The 20856-nt window shown below is 48.4% G+C and overlaps 1 protein-coding gene across 3 annotated transcripts in view; it reads right to left on the reverse strand.

The window, feature by feature from the left end:
- Positions 1 to 20856, reverse strand: part of SPRED1 (sprouty related EVH1 domain containing 1) — a 58585-nt gene that overhangs the window by 23956 nt on the left and 13773 nt on the right. For all 3 annotated transcript variants that reach the window (XR_005448444.1, XM_038741206.1, XM_038741205.1), the window contains exon 2: positions 3742 to 3916. Coding sequence is in view for 2 of the 3 variants with exons in the window: in XM_038741206.1 (XP_038597134.1) it covers positions 3742 to 3916 (175 nt within the window). In the remaining variant the exon portion in view is untranslated. The remainder of the gene's footprint in view (positions 1 to 3741; positions 3917 to 20856) is intronic.

Below are 20856 nucleotides of genomic sequence, written 5' to 3' on the forward strand. Positions count from 1 at the left end.
GACCTGAGCGGGTTCCAGTGGCAGCTAATTGCAGCAGAGCAGACTGGCTGGAGCCGGCTCTCGGAAGGTGACTGGAATAATGAGCAGGAAGTGTCTAATTATGGCAGGGGGGTATCTGGCCAAATGGCTCCGCATTCCAACTAGGATCCCGACAAGCTGGGTGGGAGGCGGGGTGGGATGGACAGGCCGGTCAGGAGAGGCCAAGCCCACCCACCCATCTGTCCATCCATCCTTCAGCCCTCTTTTCTGGACCCATCCACCCATCCATCTGTTCTAACTCTTTTTCTGGCTGAAGTCAAAATGGGCTGGGGGGAGCACCCACCTTTCTCCCCACTCCCCTTTGCTCTCCTCAAAGATCAAAAGGTCAGAGGGTCCCCAGTCATGACTCCCACCCCTGTGGCTCAGATGGTGGAAAACAACACGAAGGGACACATAGCTTTCTGTACTCTTGCAGGGCGATCATCAGCTAGGAAAGCACAGTTGCCACTATGGACCGAGCTAACTTATATCTACTCCAGATCTTAGTACAGTGCCTGGCACATAGTAAGCGCTTAAATGCCATTTAGGGGAAGGAAAAAAAAAGAACTAAAGTGGGGGGTGGGGACGTATTTCCTTTAAAAGACAGCAGTCTGGCTGTAAAATCTGAAGGATTTGGGGGAGAGAAATTTCTTTGCCTCAGCTGGATTCTGCCACTCTAAAATGGAAGCCCTTCTGGGCAGGGACCACATCTACCAACTTTCTTGGATTGGACCTTCCCGAGTGCTTAGTACAATCTTCTGCACACAGTAAGTGCTTAATAAATCGATTGAATGAGTGAATGAATAAGTGAATGGATGTATTGGCTGGGGTCCACTACTGGGGTCCCCTTCTCTCTTTCCTGCAGCGTTTCTGCGGGGCACCACCTCGTCTTGCTGGAATCCCGCTTCCTCCAACAAGCCTTCCCAGATTAATAATAATGATAGCATTCATTAAACGCTTACTATGTGCAAAGCACTGTTCCGAGCACTGGAGAGGTTACAAGGTGATCAGGTTGTCCCACGGGGGCTCACAGTCTTAATCCTCATTTTACAGATGAGGTAACTGAGGCACAGAGAAGTTAAGTAACTTGCCCAAAGTCACACAGCTGACAACTGGCGGAGCTGGGATTTGAACCCATGACCTCTGACTCCAAAGCCCATACTCTTTCCACTGAGCCATGCTGCTTCTCTAGTCCCCATCCCAGCCAATGCACAACCTGCCTGTATCGTGAACATATCTATTTAGCTCCATCCACAGCCTATCTGCATGTATGTTTATTCAACAATACATTCCTTATTTTGATTACTCTACAAGGATTTTTCTGTCTTCCCATTGGAGTTTAAGTTCCTTGCTGGCAGGAAAGCCTGCCTTTAGCCTGGAATGTCCTCCCTCCTCTAATTCTACACAGGATTACTCTCTCCCGCTTCAAAGCCTTATTGAAGGCACATCTCCTCCAAGAGGCCTTCGCAATCAATCAATCATATTTATTGAGCGCTTACTGTGTGCAGAGCACTGTACTAAGCTCGCAGACTAAGCTCCACTTTTCCTCATCTCCCACTCTCTTCTGCATTGCCCTGGACTTGCTCCCTTTGTTCTTCCCCCCTCCCAGCCCCACAGCACTTATGTACGTATCTGTAATTTTATTTATTTGTATTGATATCTGTCTCCCCAACAACTATAAACTCGTTTTGGGTAGGGAATATCACTCTTTATTGTTGTATTGTACTCTCCCAAGGGCTTAGTACAGTGCTTTGCACACAGCAAATGACTGAAAAGCATGAAGTGTCTTTGTTCTGTATTTCCCAAGCTCTTAATACAATGCATTGTGCCCAGAGGGCGCTCAATAAATACTACTACAGCTTAGTACAATGCAATGCGCCAACAGCTACGGCTGTAACACTGCTATGGTTACTGACACAAAAGGTCTTAATTTCCATGTAATCACCCCAGGGCTCAGAGGAGTGCCTCACATACATATCGAGGGCTCAGTAAATGCCGGGTGATTGACTTGCTTTTTAAAAGCTAAATAAATACCCTCCCCACTTCCTGCCTAAGCTGTTGATCTAAGAACAAAGGGAGGGCTTCCTGCTGGGATCGGAAGAACCAGAGAGACAGTCCCTCTGGAATAAGCAGCTTTCCTTCTAGACACCCATATTTCTGAAAATGACTCCTTTCATTAACTGATCATGTATAGGGAGGAAGCTGTAACGTACTTTCCCAAGCGATTAGTACAGCGCTCTGCACACAATAAGCGCTCAAAAATACAACTGAATGAATGAATGAAGAAGGAAGTGGTCCCTTAACTCTCAATAAACCAAAACCGAGAAGCCGCGTGGCCAAGTGGCAATAGCCCGGTCCTGGGCCTCTGGCGATCTGGATCTAATCCTGGCTCCGCCACATACCTGCTGTGTGACTTTAGCACCTTTCTTGTCTCCGGCCCTCAGTTGCCTCACCTGTAAAATGGGGATTTGGTACTATTCTCTGCCTTACATAGGAAGGAACTTGATGGGCATGGATGAGAGAATGCAAATAGCACAGTGCTGACCAACAACATCAAACCTGACAGATGGCATATTTCAAAACACAGAATGATGAGGTCAAGATGAAGAAAAACGCTCCTTTTTAAAAAAAAATGAGATGTGACCCTCATTTGAAAAGAGCGCTTCAAAGAGAGGGATGTAGTTAGATTGGCACACCTCCCAAACTGTCAAATCGCAATCAGAATTTACCCGCCATTCTGAGCCCATCAGCTGTGTGAGTGACACTCTGTTCCCATTGGCCAACTCCTGAAGCGGCGGGCTGTGGGACCTTAAAGTCCTTTTCATTTAAGAAATGAAATAATAATAATAACAAAACAACTGTGTTTACTATATGCCAAGCACTGAACAAAGTGCTGGGAGAGGTACAATATAAGCAGGTCAGACACTGTCCCTTTCCAACACTGGGCTCTCAGTGTAAACGTGGGGGGCGGAGAACAGGCACCATATCTCCATTTTACAGATGAGAAAACTGAGGTATGAATAAGTGGCTTGCCCAAGGTCACACAGCAGGCAAGTGAAGCCCCCCATGGACACAACATAAATCAATCAATCAATCAATCATATTTATTGAGCGCTTACTGTGTGCAGAGCACTGTACTAAGCGCTTGGGAAGTACAAGTTGGCAACATATAGAGACAGTCCCTACCCAACAGTGGGCTCACAGTCTAAAAGGGGGAGACAGAGAACAAAACCAAACATACTAACAAAATAAAATAAATAGAATAGATATGTACAAGTAAAATAAATAGAGTAATAAATATGTACAGACAACTGCCTAAGAAGCAAGCTACTGATCAATCAATCAATCATATTTAGTGAGTACCTACTTGTGTACAGAGCACTGTACTAAGCACTTGGGAGAGTACAATATAACAGTGTTTGTAGATGCATTCCCTGGCCACAATGAGCTTACAGTCTACTGATATAGTGATAAGTATAGTGTCTTATTCCAGTCCATACCACTTTGCTGCACGGATCAGTAAGCGCTTAACAAATACCATCATCATTATTATTATTATTATTATTAAAAACCAAAGTTGCCAGAGGCAACTGATAAATGCCATCAGTTGGCAAACAGAAGCAAGCGTGAAGCTGCTCCATTCTGGAGGACCACCCTCCAGCCCAGTCAATCCCCCATGGTCCCGGGCACAGTCCGAGGGCACAGTCCGCTCGGGGCCATTACCGTCTGGTCCCGCAGGCGCTCTCCACGTATCAGCAGGTCGGCACGGCCGTTCTCTTCGGGGCGGGGGGCCTTGAAGATGGTGACGCTGCTCAGGCCACCCCCTCCGAGGGGCAGCCAGCCCCCGCTCGAGTCATCCCGGGTCATCACCACCGCTCGCACGCGGGCGTAACTATTTCTGAAACAGAAGCAGAGAGGGCCTGTTAGCTCTGCCAGGATCACCGGGCCCCCGGGTGGTGGGCACTTCCTTCTCCCGCATCTGTCAATCGATCAATAGCGATTGTGGCATTTGTTTCAGAGCCTACTCTGCGCCGAGCGCTGGGGTACATACAAGGCAGTCGGGTCAGGCGGGGTCCCTGTCCCACAAGGGGCTCAGAGAACAGCAGTGGCAATACACTCTACAGATGAAGAAAGTGAAGCCCAGAGAACTGAGGTGACTTGCCTAGGGTCACTCAGAGGTGGGGCCTAGTGGAAAGAGTCCAGGTCGGAGAGTCAGAAGACCTGGGTTCATATTCTGCCTCCACCACTTTTTAATTTTTTTTTTAAAGGGTATTTGTTAACGGTTTACTCTGGGTCAAGCACTGTTTTAAGCACTGGTGTGAATTTAAGTTTATCAGGTTGGAAATAGTGCTTGTCCCACATGGGGCTCACAGGCTAATTCAGGCTGCTGCGTGACCACTGGTCTGCCATGTGACCTTGGGAGAGTCACTTTACTTCTCTGGGCCTCCGTTACTTCACCTGTAAAATGAGGATTAAATCCTCCTCCCTCTGACTTAGACCATGAGTCCCATGTGGGATAGGGGCAGTGTCCATCCTGATTTATCTAGTATTCATTCATTTATTCTTTCAATCGTATTTACTGAGCGCTTACTGTGTGCAAAACACTGCACTAAGCATCTGGGAGAGTACAATACAACAATAAACAGACACTTTCCCCGCCAACAACAAGCTTACAGTCTAGTATCTACCCCAGCGCTTAGTACAGTGCCTGGCACACAGTAAGCGCTTTACAAGTAACACCAAAAAACAACAATCAGAAAAGCTGGCAGGTGGCCGAGCTGAGATTAGAACCCAAGCCCCCCGGCCCCTGGGCCAGGGCTTGTTCCTCTAAGCCGTGCTGCTTCTCAAAGCGGAGCCTACATGAAAGAGGCCAGAAGCCACAGTCTGGAAAACTGGCCAATCCCAAACTATCCTTGAACGCCCTTTGGTTCTAAAGGCGAGCCTCATGCTTACAGATGACATCATTTTTATTTTCCATCGTCGTTCCAGCTTAGGGAAGGCATACGCAGTTGCCATGGCAAAGCTCAGGAAGTCTAGGCGTTTGAGGTGTTCGGTTTTTTCTATTACCTTACTTAGAAAACGTCTCTTCAAAAGGGCGACTGTCATCAAGAAGCTGCCACTAAATGGGCTGAGCCAGGACACTTGTTTGCTTCTGCCAGTTCATGGTTACTTGAGAAAACCAGCTTTAACAAAGACAACCCCCTACACAAACCCACCCCTACCGTGCCCTTGCTCCCCAGGTTAGTTTGGGTCACCAGCTGCTTTCTATTCATTCTGCAAAATGACCCATCGAAACATCTAAACCATTTCCAGCAAAGAGAGCGTTTCCTGGAACTTGGGTTACGGTCTGCCTGGGGATACACTTCAATTATTTCTGCAAAGAACTAGATTTAAATGGGCATATTATATAGTATAATAATAATGATGGTATTTGTTAAGCTGTTTCTGAGCCCCAAGGTCTGTACTAAGCGCTGGGGTCGATTCAAGAAACATCGTGTGGGACAAGGTCCCTCCCCACATAATAATAATAATAATAATGGCATTTATTAAGCGCTTACTGTGCAAATCAATCAATCAATCATATTTATTGAGCGCTTACTGTGTGCAAAGCACTGTTCTAAGCGCTGGGGAGGTTACAAGGTGATCAGGTTGTCCCCTGGGGGACTCACAGTCTTAATCCCCATTTTACAGATGAGGTAACTGAGGCCCAGAGAAGTTAAGTGACTTGCCCAAAGTCACAAAGCTGACAATTGGCGGAGCCGGGATTTTAACCCGTGACCTCTGACTCCAAAGCCCAGGGTCTTGCCACTGAGCCATGCGGCTCACAGTCTAAGAGGGGAAAAAAGGTATTAAATCCCCATTTTACTGTTGGGGAAACTGAGGCACAGAGAAGCGACCTGTCCACGCTCACACAGCAGGCAATTGGCAGAACCCGGATTATAACCCAGGTCCTCCACTCCCCAGGCCCAGGCTCTTTCCACTAGGCCATGCTGCATTCACTGCATCTACCCTAGGGGTTACACAGAAAGCACTTCACAAGCCAGACAATTATTCTTATCGGCGGGCCGGGCCCCAGTCCGGGTTGGACTCTCCCCCCACAGTTCTGGGGGATTTTGGCCGGTGCTGCTCCTCTGGCAACCCCGTCCATCTCTGGAAGACCCAGGTGAACCCTGAGCCGCAACTTGCGAACCGCCAGCTGATGAAAGCCTCCCGCCGTGGGCTTCCTAGAACATTCCCTTGAGTCTTCGGGCTCACCTGGCTTCCGCTTGCCTTGGATTTCTACGTTGGTCCTTTCCCAGCCTCCTGACTACTTGGGAAGAGAAAGACAAATGGGAAGGATGAGCCGGCAGATGCCTGCAGAGGACCCAGACTGGCCATTGGCAAACCCAGAGATACTGGGCTCTGCTGCTCTGCCTACATGCTTTCTCCTGGATGGGGAGAACTGGAATGAAAAGTTCCCTGGGTGCATTTTATGCTTGGAGATCCGATAACGTTAATGGGCAACCAAGCCAAAACCCTCTCCAACTGCTCCCCTGCTGGACCCAGTGCTCCCCGACGGCTGGTGAAGAGTGAGAGAGGCAAGTCCGACACAATCCCTGCCCCGTGTGGGGCTCACAGTCTAAGCAGTGGGGAGAAAAGGTGCTGAATCCCCATTATACCGACGAGGACACTGAGACCCATAGAGGTCACAGAGTGGGCGGGTGGCAGAGCTGGAATTAGAACCCGGGTCTCATAACTCCCAGGCCTGGGACCTTTCCACTGGGCCATGCTGTTTCTCTATCAGGAGTACGGCTGGGTGAAAGCCTCTCAGCACCCTGGGTTTGCTTGGACTGCAGGGTGGAAGCCTTTACAGTATCTAGAAAGCCCAAGCTGATGAACGCACCCAATAAGACCCCCCGACACCCACACCCACACACAAATAACACCACCCCCCCCCAATGCCATGTCCTCAGTAACAGTCCAAATCGACAGCCTGGCATCACTTCCCTTTGCTGTTGCATCAGACGCAAGCCTTCCTCCTGCCATGCTCCCATCTACTTTGTCTTCCACCTACCCACATAGGCCCAGAAACTGCCCCGTGAGAGCTCTCAAACACCTGGCTTGGCAAATTAACTGAGGGCTGGGTTATTTTTCCAACCCCGGGAGGCGTGGAGGAGATTGGTTTACTCCACTATTCCCCTCCCAATACATCAAACCTCGGAAGCCGGCCCATCTAGAAGCAGTGAAGCAGCGTGGCTCAGTGGCAAGAGCCCAGGCATCGGAGTCAGAGGTCATGGGGTTCTAATCCCGGTTCTGCTACTTGTCAGCTGTGTGACCTTGAGCAAGTCACTTAACTTCTCTGGGCCTCAGTTACCTCATCTGTAAAATGAGGTAACTATCATTATTGTGAGTACCACCTGGGACAACCTGATCACCTTGTATCCTCCCAGCGCTTAGAACAGTGCTTCGCATATGTTAAGTGTTTAAAAAATGCCATCATTATTATTATCTAGAATTGGAGGTGACTTCTCAGCTGGTCAGCTTGCTGGCAGGTGGTCGGGGGGGGAGGTGGCTAGTGGGCTCTGTTGGAATCACCTGCAGCCTCTCCGCAGCCCCCAACCTTTGACGTTGCAGCTCTGGCTAAGTCGCGCATGCTGGAAGCCGGGCTGAGAGTATGCCACAGCCCTTGGAACACATGGGGTTCCGGGCACCATGCCCTCGGTCTCTTCTCCTGCTGCAAAACAGAGGCCCACCGGACAGCAAGATGGATCCCTTTCTGCTTCTGCAGACATCCAAGGTCCCCACATCCCCCCAAACAGCACTCCCAATTGCCCTCTTTTGCTATATTTTTCCTCTTAAACCTCTCAAAAATCTGACCTCCCATTAAAACTGGCTGGACTCCATAAACACCCATTCATTCCCATTCTACAATGCTGTCCTTTTCATAACCAGGGGTTCAGACGCTCACTCGAGCAGCAGATAAAGGAGATGGAAAAAGATTAAGTTTCCTTGAAATGAGGGCTAATCTTTTTACAGAAACCACAGGAGGGCAAGATTTTAACAAAGCGAGTCTGTATTTTCCATCTTCAACCAAATATCTGTCCTCATCTTTCCTCACCAAGGAGGAAGGTATTTAATACCTGCTGGCCTCTGGGTTGGAGGAATTGACTGGTGGATACATGTTTAACAAGTCCCCTCCCACTCACATCAGAATAACAGTTATTATTATGGCATTTGTTAAGCATCTACTCTGTACCAAGCACTGTTCTAAGTACTGAAGAAGATACAAGACAATCAGGTCAGGCACAATTTGACCTCTCGCCCACAGCCTGCCTCTGGCCTGGAACGCCCTGCTTCTTCATATCCAATGGACGATCACCCTTCCCACCTTCAAAACCTTATTAAAATTACATCTCCTCCAAGAAGCCTTCCCTGACTAAGCCTTCCTTTCCTCTTCTCCCACTCCCTTCTGCATCGCCCTTGCACTTGGATTTTCACCCTTTACTCTCTCCACCAGCCCCACAGTATCTAAGTACATATTCATTATTTATTGATTGAATAACGTCTATCTCCCTACTAGACTGTAAGCCCATTGTGAGCGGGGGAACCTATCTACCACCTCTGTTATATTGTACTCTCCTAAGAGGTTAGCACAGTGCTCTGCACGAGGTAAGTGCTCAATAAATGATTGAATTCCTGCCCCACATTACAAGTAGGACAGAGAATAGGCACTGAATTCCAGCTCTGAATAGTATCCAAGGTAAGATTTAACACTGATTGATCATAACCTCAAAGGAAGTTTAAAGTTCCTCATGGCTGTCTCCTCTCATTCTCTACACAAATAAAATCACTGTTTTGGAAAGGTCTAGAAAAATGCATCACCAGTGTGCCCCTTAATAAACTGATGTGTGTGTGTGTGTGTGTTTGTGTGTGTGTGTGTGTGTGTGTGTGTGTGTGTGTGTGTGTGTGTGTGTTGGGGGGCGGATGGACACATGTTTTCCCACAGACTTCCGTGCAATTAATTAGGTTCTGCTACTGGCCTCGCTCCACTTCCTTGCTCCCAATCCCTCAATCCACATATTTCTTGGGTCCTTACTTTGTGCACAGCACTGAACTAAGTGTGCTTGGGAGAGTTACAACAGTTAGCAGATGCAATCCCTACCCTCATGGAGCTTAGTCTCCTAACTGCAGAGCACTGGACAACACAAGAGACATGATCCCTGCCCTGAAGGAGCCTACAGTCTACTGACAGCAGAGCACTGTACTAAGTGCTTAGGAGAGTACAACAGAGTTAGCAGACATCTCTGCCCTCCACAGCTTACAATCTAGTTGGGGAAACAGACACCAGAATGAATTACAGGAAGAGGTAAGTTATAGAGTTTAAAAGATCTGCCCTCTAGATGATAATTCTGCTGTACCATGCTGTATCAAGCGCTCAAAACTCTGCTCTGCACATAGCACTCAATAAATACCCCTGATTGATACAAGTGCTAGGGAGGGGAAAGAGTGGGAAGATTGAGAACACAAATGCTTAGGTGACATGGGAGTCCTGGAGTGGGAGGGAACAGGATGGGGAAATGAGAGACTAATCTGGGAAGGCCTACTGGAGGAGATGGGATTTCAGAAGGGCCTTGAAGAATGAGGAGAGCGCTGGTCTGTCAGATGTGAATAGGGAGGAAGCTCCGGGCAGGAAGGAGGGTGACGGGTCAATGACGAGAGAGGGCACAGAGAGTTGGTTGGCATTAGAGGAGCAGAGTTTATGGGAGAGGAGGGAGGTTAGGGAGGTGAGATGAGAATAGATTAAACACTTTTGAGCCAAAGGTTAGAAGTCTCCATTTGATGTGGAGAGCAAAGGACAACCACTGGAGGATTCTGAGGAGTGAGGGGACAGGAGCAGAATAACGTTTTGGAAAAACGACCTGGAAGGCGGAAAGAAATACGGACTGGAGGGTGGAGAGGCTCGGTCCCGGGCCACAGGGCCACCGAGTTGCCCTTCTGCACTACTGTTAACTCACGCACCACAAAAGCCTGCTCTGCCCTTCTTCTCCTCCCTCCCCGCCCCTCAGCACTTCCTCCCACCCTGGGGAATCAGCAAGTCAGGGAACCTAGGGTCCAATCCCAGCCCTGCCACTTGTCTGTTGGGTGACCTTAGGCAAGTCATCTCACTTTCTCTGTGTCTCAATTTCCTCATCTGTAAAATGGGGAGTTCAATGCCTGATTGCTCTCCCCCTTGGACTGTGAGCCCCCGTGTGGCTCACCTGTTCAACTTGTATCTGCCCCCGTGTAAGTGCTTAACACTTACTATGAGAAGCACCTACTAGACCACTCTGTGATGAGAAGCAGGGGAGCCAAGTGGGTAGAGCATGGGCTTGGAAGTCAGAGGATCTGGGTTCTGATGCCGGGCATGTGACTTGGGCAAGTCGCTTAACTTCTCTGTGCCTCAGTTCCCTCATCTGTGAAATGGGAGATTCAATACCTGCTCTTCTTCCTATTTAGGCCGTGAGCCCCATGTGGGACTTGTACCAACCCCAGTGCTTAGAACAGTGCTTGGCATATATAGTAAGTGCTTAACTATTGCAATTGTTATTATCATCCACAAATATCACAACTCTCATTCCTTTTACCCAGAATGCTCTTCCAAAGCCTTCCTTCCCAGGACCTCCCTCCCCTTCCTGTCCGTCAAAACCTTCCATCTGGACTTCCCGAATGGGCTTCGGTCACCCCAACCCGTCCGGCACCCTACCCCCACCACCCCTTCCGCGACAGCAGCCCCCTGTCCAGCTGGAACCAGCCGGATGCATGCTTCATACAGTAAGGTCAGTGTCGCTCGTGTTTATACCCCTCTGCCACCGCCTCACTTTTTCCCTCAGAGATTTGCACAACCAGAGCCTTTTTCCAACCCCACGTTTAAACATTAGTCACCCTGGGTACCTGCCCGGAGCTTTCAGCCGCGGCTTCATGCAAGGGGGACCCTCCACACATGGTATCACTTCACTCTGTGCCTTACTTGAGCCCTCTTGCTCCCCAAAAGGGTCATCAACCAATTTTCTTGGGTTGGTACAGAGGACCCCGGATGCCCCCCGCTAGGAATTCAGACTCTATCCTGCTTTGAGCTCATTTCCTGTTTGAACTTTTATGTGAAACGCGCTGCTTTCTTTTTGGTGATGTCCACTCAGTGACACTGAATTGTCAAAGGGGCCTGCCACGCCAGGTTCTTATGGGCAGAGTGGCTGCTTATGGATGGATCCAGTTTCCATGAATCAACAGTACTGGTTGGGTACCTACCGTGTGCCACGTACTGTACTAAAACGCTTGGGAGAGAACAGCAGAGTTAGCACACATGACCCCTGTCCTAAAGGATCTGACAGGTTACTGGGTGTAGAGCACTGTATTAAGCGCTAGGGAGAGTTCAAAAGAGTTAGAACCAATCCTTGGCCTCAAGGATCTGACAGTTTACTGTGTGCAGAGCATTGTATTAAGCGCTAGGTATAGGACAATTGAGTTAGTAGACATGATCCCTGCTGTCAAAGAGCTGGCCGTCTAGCGGAGGAGATGGACCATGAGGGAATGTATAGATGGGAGGATAAGACCTCTGAAGAGCAGTGTGTGTCATAAGGTATGTACGGAAGTGCGATGGGAAGTGGGGACAGCAACAGCACTAAGGTGCAGATAGTGGGGAGGTTGCAACCTGGGGAGAAGAAAGATCAATCAGGGGAAAGAAAACCTCCCGGAGGAAGTGAGATTTCGTCCACAAGACAGCGCCCAGAAGGCCCTGGGGCCTGCTTGTGTTTCTGACATTGGACGGAAGTAACTGCCTCAGCTGGATGGGGGGCAGGGGAGGGGGATGGGATGGACGTATGCCATGTCTAACCAACGGGGCGAGAATACCTTCACAGAGATGGGTATAAAAACACCACTCCACCAAGTCAGAGTCTTGACATGTTCCCTGTAGATTGCAAGTTTGTTATGGGCAGGGAATGTGTCTGCTAATTCTGCTATATTGTCCTCTCCCAAGGGCTCAGTACAGTGCTCTGCACATAGCAAGTGCTCAATAAACACCATTAGTTGATTGAGCGACATAAACGTACCATTGCGAGTATTCATATCATATGGCAACTGGATGCCATTCTCCATAGACTCCTCTACAAACAAGGTCCGGCCTTATCATCGTTTTTAAATTCCAAATGCAATTTCCCCAATGTCTGACGGTGGGAAAAGACAGTGGCCCCAGTGTGATACTTTCATCCATTTGACTTTTCCAGGAAGTGGAACATTTGAATCTCCTTTAAAAGGGAACATCTTCGATCCAGATGTTTCACTAATTCAGGCCCTTCTCTCCGGCCTTTGGATCAGAGTGAGGTTTTAATCTACGTGAGCTCTTGTGTTGCGGCAAACCAGAAGAAGGTACCGAAGAGAAACCCGTACTCTGTCCCCGAGGGAAAAAAGGGGGGCCAAGAGTGAGAGGGCACTCCCCCAAGGTTGCCCGAGCCATAGGGAACCCCCACCTCCCACCCACTTCCCCCCAGGACTCTCCACTCTGGCCAACACTGTGTGAAAAGTATCATCAACACTGGGTGATCCTGCTGAGGGCTAAGTGGCCTAGCCGTGTCCCCTAAAATCTCATCTCCTCCAAGAGGCCATCCCTGGCTTTTACCTCACTTACCTACCTTATTTGTTCCTGCTATGGAACCTCAAGCAAGTCCCTTAACTTCTGGGTGCCTTGGTTACCTCACCTGCAAAATAGGGATTCGATACCTGTTCTCCCTCCTACTTGGACAGTGAACCCTGTGTGGGACCTGATCAGGATGTATCTACCCTAGTTCTTGGCATAAAATAAACACTTAAATACCACAATTATTATTTTCTTTATCCCCTCTGCATTGTTTCTGCACTTGGGTCTGTACCCCTCATGGACTTTGATCCTCACCCCACCCCCTCAACCCCACTGCACTTGTATACATCATACTTTGCCACTAATTTATTTTAATGCCGGCCTCCCCAGCTAGATTGTAAGCTCCCTGAGGGCAGGGAGCCTACAGGCCAACTCTATTGTTCTGTACTTTCCCCACACACAGTGGACACTCGATAAAACGCCAATAATAAGAATAATAATAATTGTGGTGTTTGTTAAGTGCTTGCTACATGCCAGGCAGTGTAATAAGTGCTGGGATGGATACAAACAAATCGGGTTGAACACAGACATTGTCCCACAGGGGGCTCACAGTCTTAATGACTGACTGGGGGGGGGGGGGTCATTCCTGGGGAGTGGTCAACAGGGCCCTACACTTCCCCAGCCTCCATGTGGCATCCAAGGCCCAGCCCTGGAAATGAAGCACCTGGAAAGGGGGACACAAGGGGGAAAGGAGGGGATGGGATGAAGCGAGGGGTTTTCCTAAGAGCCAACACTGCTTCTCCCAGGTCCCTCATAGAAAAGCTGAAAAGGAAAGTTCCTTGGATGCTTTTTATGCTCGGAGATCCACTAAGGTCAGTCAGTCGATCGTATGTATTGAGTGCTTACCATTTGTGAAGCACTGTACTAAGTGCTTGGGAGAGTATGATGTAATAGAGTTGGTAGAAACGTTCCCTGCCCACAATGAGCTTACAGCCTAGAGGGGGTGACAGACATTAATAGAAATAGTGATAGATATGGACATAAGTACTGTGTGGCTGAGGGAGGGGTGAATGAAGGGGGCAAATCCAAGTGCGAGGGTGATGCAGAAGGGACTGGGAGAAGAGGATATGAGGGCTTAGTCAGGGAAGGCCTCTTGGACATGTGCTTTTACTGGTGTGCAAATAATAGTCATAAAAATAATACTTATTAAGCACTTACTATGGGCCAAGTACTGTTCTAAGTGCTGGGGTACAAGCAAGACTAATCAGGTTGGACACAGTCCCTGTCCCACATGGGGCTCACAGTCTTAACATGCGTGCGTGCACATGCGCGCACAAACACACACTTCGCTGATTTACCAAAATCAGAAGATGGCAGAGAAAACAGGAAGCCTGTTATTTACTTCTAGTGGTGACCTGAAATGACCTCCCCCTCCCTCCCCCTCCCACTAGAAGTTGAGAAGGAAGCATGAGGCCCCAGAGCATTCCATTCCCATTCCATTCCCATTCCCATTCCATTGTCAGTGTCCACCACTGAAGACGACGACCATGGGAATGTGACCTCCTCTCCAGGGCAGACAGCAAGGAAATCGAGGTGGGGCCTGGAAGGTGGGAAGGAATCGGAGACAAGGATGGAGCCGGGAGGGAGGCCTGGAAGTCTTCCCCATCCCCTTAACCTCCAGGCCAACACAGAGCTCCAGCATTACCTGCTCAAGGGCCTGGGGCAGGAATTGATCCAATCCATCCTATTTATTGAGTGCAGAGGACTGTTCCAAGCACTTGGGGAGCGTACAATGTAACAGAGATGGTAGACATATTCCCTGCCCACAGGGAGCTTATAGTCTAGAGGGGGAGACAGTCATTAATATATATATAAATTATGGGTATGTACATAAGTGCTGGGGGCTGAGGGTAGAGTGCAAATCCAAATGCCTGGGCGATGTGGGCCAATCAAATTGTTTGATTAATCCAGGGCACGGTGGCTTCCAGAAGGGTAATGGCACAGAGGGACGTGTCCAGCTGGTTGGAGAAGTAGCAAAGTGCAGGGCTGTTTGCATGACTGATATCAAATTAGGCGAGCAACTTACACATTAAACTACTGGAGTACTTAAGTGCTGCTTATATTTAGAAAGGGGTCGGGGAAAAAAAGGGCCATGAAGGGAAGGGGAAAAGGAAAACTACAAGATTTTGAAAAGGTTGACTTGTCATCTCACACCTGTGGTCCTAACTCCACCCTTCAGCAGCCTTGCCTCCTCACATCGACTGCATAGGTTACAGTAAGTAGAGCACGGGCCTGGGAGTTAGGGGGTCATGGCTTCTAATCCCGGCTCTGCCACTTGTCTGCTGTGTGCCCTTGGGCAAGTCACTTCATTTCTCTGTGCCTCAGTTCCCTCATCTGTAAAATGGGGATTAAGAGTGTGAGCCCCATGTGGGACAGGGACTGTGTCCAACCCGATTTGCTTATATCCACTTAGTTCAGTGCCTGGCACACAGTAAGCACTAAACAAGTACCACAGTTATCATTATTATTATTATTACAGAGGATGCACCCAGAGCAAGACTGGAGGCTTCGTTACAAAAATAATGGCTTCCAAAAGGTACAAATGAAAGTAGCCAGCGCATCATTGGTGAAAATGAATGAATAGGTGAGCTTGCGGGGAGGGGGCGGATCGGGAGGACGCAGGGCAAACAAACAGACAGGCCAAAGACAACACACCCAGGAAGAGGCAGACCACATCTGGGGAGTGCTCCTTTGACTTCCATCTGTGAACTAAGCCAATATTTATTGAGCTCTGGGGATGTGGAAATGAAGGCCCCTTTAAGAACCCTTTCCTTTAATTATTAACTAATACTTCCTGAAGCCACTTAAACACACACACATATCTAGAGAGCTATCCGGGATTTGTGCTTAGTAGATACATTTAAACTTGGTGATAATAACAATAATGGTGGTATTTGTTAAGCACTTACTATGTGCCAGGTACTATACTAAGTGCTGGGGTAGATACAGGCTAAACAGGTTGGACAGAGTCCATTTCATTCATTCAACCGTATGTATTGAGAACTTACTGTGTGCAGAGCATTGTACTAAGCACTTGGGGAGTACAAGTCGGCAACATAGAGAGACGGTTCCTACCCAGCAATGGGCTCACAGTCTAGAAGGGGGAGATATACAACAAAACAAAACAAGTAGACAGGTGTTAAAACTGTCAGAATAAATATAATTATAGCTATGTGCACATCATTAATAAAACAGAGAAGTAAATATGTACAAGTAAAATAAAGTAATAAATATGTACAAATATATACAAGTGCTGTAGGGAGGGGAAGAGAGTAGGGTAGAAGGAGGGAGGGGGGCAATGGGGAGGGGAGGAGGAGAAGAAAAAGGGAGCTCAGTCTGGGAGGGCCTCCTGGAAGAGGTGAGCTCTCAGTAGGGCTCTGAAGGTGTTTCTCTCTAGGGCAGCAGTTTCCAATCTTGTTCAGCCTGCAACTGCCTTGGCACTCAGCAAGGGTCACAGACTTGTTTTCACTGATTCGATCAATGCCCACCCTCATTTCTTGTGCTTCTTTACCCTCTCAATCTCCCTAACTTCAGTTTATTCTCCTACCCGTGGCATCTCCCCATCAACAAATAACCTCCTCAATAACTCTTTATCCTTAGACCCAAACAGCATCTGCTGTTGCTCTTTTTCGAGAATCTAGAATTGTTCGGCAACTCTTTAGAATCAGACTGGTCTTAGGCTCCCCTACGGGATCCATATACCCATGGGGAGCAGACTCTGGTCATATGAATAGGGCACAGAGAGCATCCTGGCTCCAGGACCCAGTGCCCTCAGTTCCCAATCCTGGGCTCTGGACCCCAGATCTCGTTGTCACTCTGCTGCTCTATTTTGTCGTGACTTGTTGCTTTTGAGTTCAGTGCATTTTCCACACCCCCTCTTAGGCCCCTCAACCCTAATGTGCATATCCTTATACCCTTACTATTTCCTACCTGGCTTTATTTCAATGTCCGTCGCCTGCTCTATTAACCCAATTTTACAGACAAGGTAACGGACATCGAGAAGTGAAGTGACTTGCCCAAGATCCCGCAGCAGTCAAGTGGCAGATCCGGAATTAGAACCCATGACCTTCTGACTCCCAAGCTCATGCTCTATCCACTACACCATGCTGCTGCCTAATAAGTGTGTTCTGGGCTACTGGATACTACCATTAGTAGTAATATTTACCAGGTGCGAACTGTGTGTTAAGCACTGGGAAAGAGTACACAGGTAGGAATTAGACAGGATTCCTGAGCTCCTCCCCCATTCCTGATGTCAGTACACCTGGCTGGGTGTGTAAAAGAATTTAAAGGATGGAGGTCTCACAGATCCCTTTCCTGGAAACCTGTCTGGTCCTGGGATCTGAACATGGACCTTATGGAAGCCCAGACCTGCCTGGGTATCTGCAGGTCCTGAACTTTGTGACCAGCCCTGGGGAATCTTTCTCCTCCCCGAGTCCAATAGCCCAGTTTCCTTACTAATGACTACCAGCCTGATTAGCTTTTACCTACCAACACTCAGTACACTGCATGGCCCATAGGAAGCACTTAAATGCCATAAAAGTAGGTAAAATTAGCCACTTAACAATGATAAAAAAAGTAATTATGGTACTTGTTAAGCGCTTACTATGTGCCAAGCACTGTTCTAAGCACCGGAGTAGATACAAGTTAGGTTGGACACAGTCTCTGTCCCACAATGAGGCTCACACTCTTAATCCTCATTTTACAGATGAGGCAACTGAGGCCCAGAGAAGTGAAGTGACCTGTCCAAGGTCACACAGCAGACATATGGCGGAGCTGAGATTAGAACCTTTGACCTTCTGACTCTCAGGCCTGTGCTCTATCAACTACGCCACGCTGTTTGTTTATAAATCTTCTGCCCTTCCCACCCCACTACCCTTTGTGTTTGTGCCCGGCTCTGCTGTCTTTGCATTCAATGGTTGGCACGCCTTAGCGGACGGGGTGCCCACCAGAGCCTTCTCAACGGCACCAACTGTGTGGGCCGGCAGCATGGGCATAGGGAGCACTCCAAGCAGGGGAACCCAAGCCCCAAGGCTGGCGGCCAGCCAGAGCCCACATCAAGCAGAGACAGAAGAACAGCACTGGGAAGGAAGGTTTTCCCCCCAGCTCACAAAATGGGGTGAGTGACCCCGGTTTCAAGGGTCAGGCCTTTAGGGAGAAGGCCCCTTGTTTAGATGCCACGAAATGGGGTGGGGCGTTTTCTGCAAAGAAGTCTAAGAATTAGCGTGGGCGGCTGCAGATTGGAAAGCGGGTCCGGGGGCCATTACACCCGGAAGCGAGCTCTCGGCCTCCAGAGGCCAAATGACCAGATATGACAGTGTTGACGGCAGCTCCTTTAGGCTGCCTCTGGACTGTAAGCTCATCCCTCTAAACGGTAAGCTCAATGTGAGCAGGGAATATGTCTGCTATACTGTTAGAGTGTACTCTCCCAAGCACTTAGTACAGTGCTCTGCACACAGTAAGTGCTCAGTAACTATGACTGACCTAGCCCACTCTCAAAGCACTACAGCTCGGTTCATACCCTCTTTTCTACCTTCTCTCTATCTGCAATCAGTGTCTGTCTCCCCAACTAGGCTGTGAGTTCCTTAAAGGTGAGAATCAATCAATCATTCGTATTTATTGAGCGCTTACTGTGTGCAGAGCACTGTATGAAGCACTTGGGAAGTACAAGTCGGCAACACATAGAGACAGTCCCTACCCAACAGCGGGCTCACAATCTCGAATCACATCTGCAACCTACTGTACTCTCCCAGGTGCTTAGTACAGTGCTCTGCATGCAGGAGACTAAGTTCCTTTAATAATCTACTAACTCTATTTCCCTCTCCCAAGCTCTTAGGACAGTGCTTTGCAGACAGCAGTTCTCAGTAGACATTACCGACAGACTGAGATAGTCAGATTATGAGAAACGGCCTGGCCTACTGGAAAGAGCCCGGGCGTGGGAATCAGAGGACCTGGGTTCTAGTCCCAGCTCCACCATTTGTTTAATGTAGGGTCTTGGGTAAGTCACTTTACCTCTGTGCCTCAGTTTCCTCATCTGAAACATGAATTCTCCCTCCTCCTTAAACTGTGAACTCCACAGAGAATAGGGACTGTGTCTGACCTGATTAACTCATAACTACCCCAGCGCTAAGAGCAGTAATGGATACACAGTAAGTGCTTAACAACTACCATTATTGTTGGGAAACCCAAGCCAAGCCTGAACTTCTCTTCCCAATCAGTGCTGAAGGCGGGGCCAAGTGTCTACCTCCCTTATGATCACCCTGCTCAGACTTTAATCATGCCTTGATTACTGCTTCCCGAACTGCAGGTCTGCAGCCCTTATCTAGTTTCAGCGGGTTTGCTGAGCGCTCAGACGGCATGGAGAACTTGGGGAGGCTTGGGGGGGGTGGGGGCTGCATCCTCCACTGCCCCTCCAAACCCCCATTTCCATTCCTCTAGACTGTGAGCTCGCTGTGGGCAGGGATTCTATCTTTATTGCTGTATTGTACTTTCCCAAGTGCTTAGTACAGTGCTCTGCACCCAGTGAGTGCTCAATAAATACGACTGAAGGAATTTCCCCCTTGACCCCCCTCCCCACAGCACTTAGGAACATATCTGTAATTTTATTTATTCATATTATTGTCTGTCTCTCCCTCTAGACTGTAGACTCATTGTGAGCAGGGAATGTCTGTTATATTGTTCACTCCCAAACACTTAGCACAGTGCTCTGCATATAGTAAACACACAATAAGTACAATCGACTGACTGAATGAACCCTTACAGTGCACTTTCTTGATGTTCTAGTGTTGCTCTGTGGCACGCTGTACCCTGAAATGCCACAGAATCGAGCAAAACCCATCAGGGGAAGGCACTCACCCACCTGCTTCCAATACCACAAGTTTATTACTAGCGAGTTCACGTTTCACCCACAAGCCCTTTCACTCTGCAGCTGACATCCCTGACGCACACAGCAATGACACTACGAACCCTTCTAGTGTGGGCTTCTTTCTTTTTCACTCCATCTACCGGTTTTCGATCCTAAACAGCTCCTGTGCAAATCCCCCTTGGCATTTGCCAAGTTTTGGTATTCCAAGGAAATTGTTCAGATGCGAAAATGGCAGTTAAGACATGCTGGGTTTTGCCAGGAACTACTCTATCTGGTGGCTTTCAAATACCAAGGCAGAGAATACAGATAAATGCTTAGATTTCACTGGTAAGTTAGAAGGCTCCAAGGTTGATTGCTTCAAAACAATTAAATGTGACCCTTTCAGTAAGAAAAATGAAATGCATAAGACTCCAAAAAGAGACTGGCTGAGATAAGCGGTTGATCTGTAATAATGTGTGTGGAGATTTATTTATATTTATTTTTAATAACTGGATTTAAGTGTTCTGGGCTAACGTATATGCTCCATAACCAGATTCACTTGTGCCTGTCCCACAAGTACAGTGCAAGCACTTAGAACAGTGCTTTGCACATAGTAAGCACTTAATAAATGCCATCATTGTTATTATTATTAACTAGGGAGAGAAGGAATCTTATCCCCATTAGAAGCAGCGGGGCCTAATGGAAAGAGCCCGGGCCTGGAAGCCAGAGGACCTGTGTTCCAATCCTGGCTCCGCCACTTGTCAGCTGTATTATCCTGGGCAAGCTGTTTAACTTCTCTAGGCACCAGTTCGCCCATCTGCAAAATGGGGATTCAATTCCTGTACTCCCCTCCTACTTGGACTGGTGAGCCCCATGTGGGACCTGATCATCTTGTAATAATAATAGTAATAATAATAATAATAATAACAGTATTTTTAAGTGTTTACTATGTGCCGAGCACTGTTTTAAGCGCTGGGGTAGATACGAGGTAATCAGGTTGTCCCACGTGGGGCTCACAGTCTTAATCCCCATTTTGCAGATGAGGTAACTGAGGCACAGAGAAGTTAAGTGGCTTGCCCAAGGTCACACTGCAGACAAGTGGCAGAACTGGGATTAGAACCCACGTCCTCTGACTCCCAAGCGCATGCTCTTTCCACTGAGTCAAGTTGCTTCAAGTAATAGTACGCACTTAACTACCACAACAATTATCATTACCACCTCTACTGCAAATGGGGAACCTGAGGCTCAGAGGATAAATGGCTTGCCCAAGGTCACCCAGTAGCCCAGGGACTAGAACATAGGTCTCCTAACTCCCAGTCCCAAGGCTCTTTCCCCTAGGCCATGC

This window comes from Tachyglossus aculeatus, assembly GCF_015852505.1.
Source record: "Tachyglossus aculeatus isolate mTacAcu1 chromosome 12 unlocalized genomic scaffold, mTacAcu1.pri SUPER_6_unloc_1, whole genome shotgun sequence".
In the NCBI taxonomy this organism is placed as follows: domain Eukaryota; kingdom Metazoa; phylum Chordata; class Mammalia; order Monotremata; family Tachyglossidae; genus Tachyglossus; species Tachyglossus aculeatus.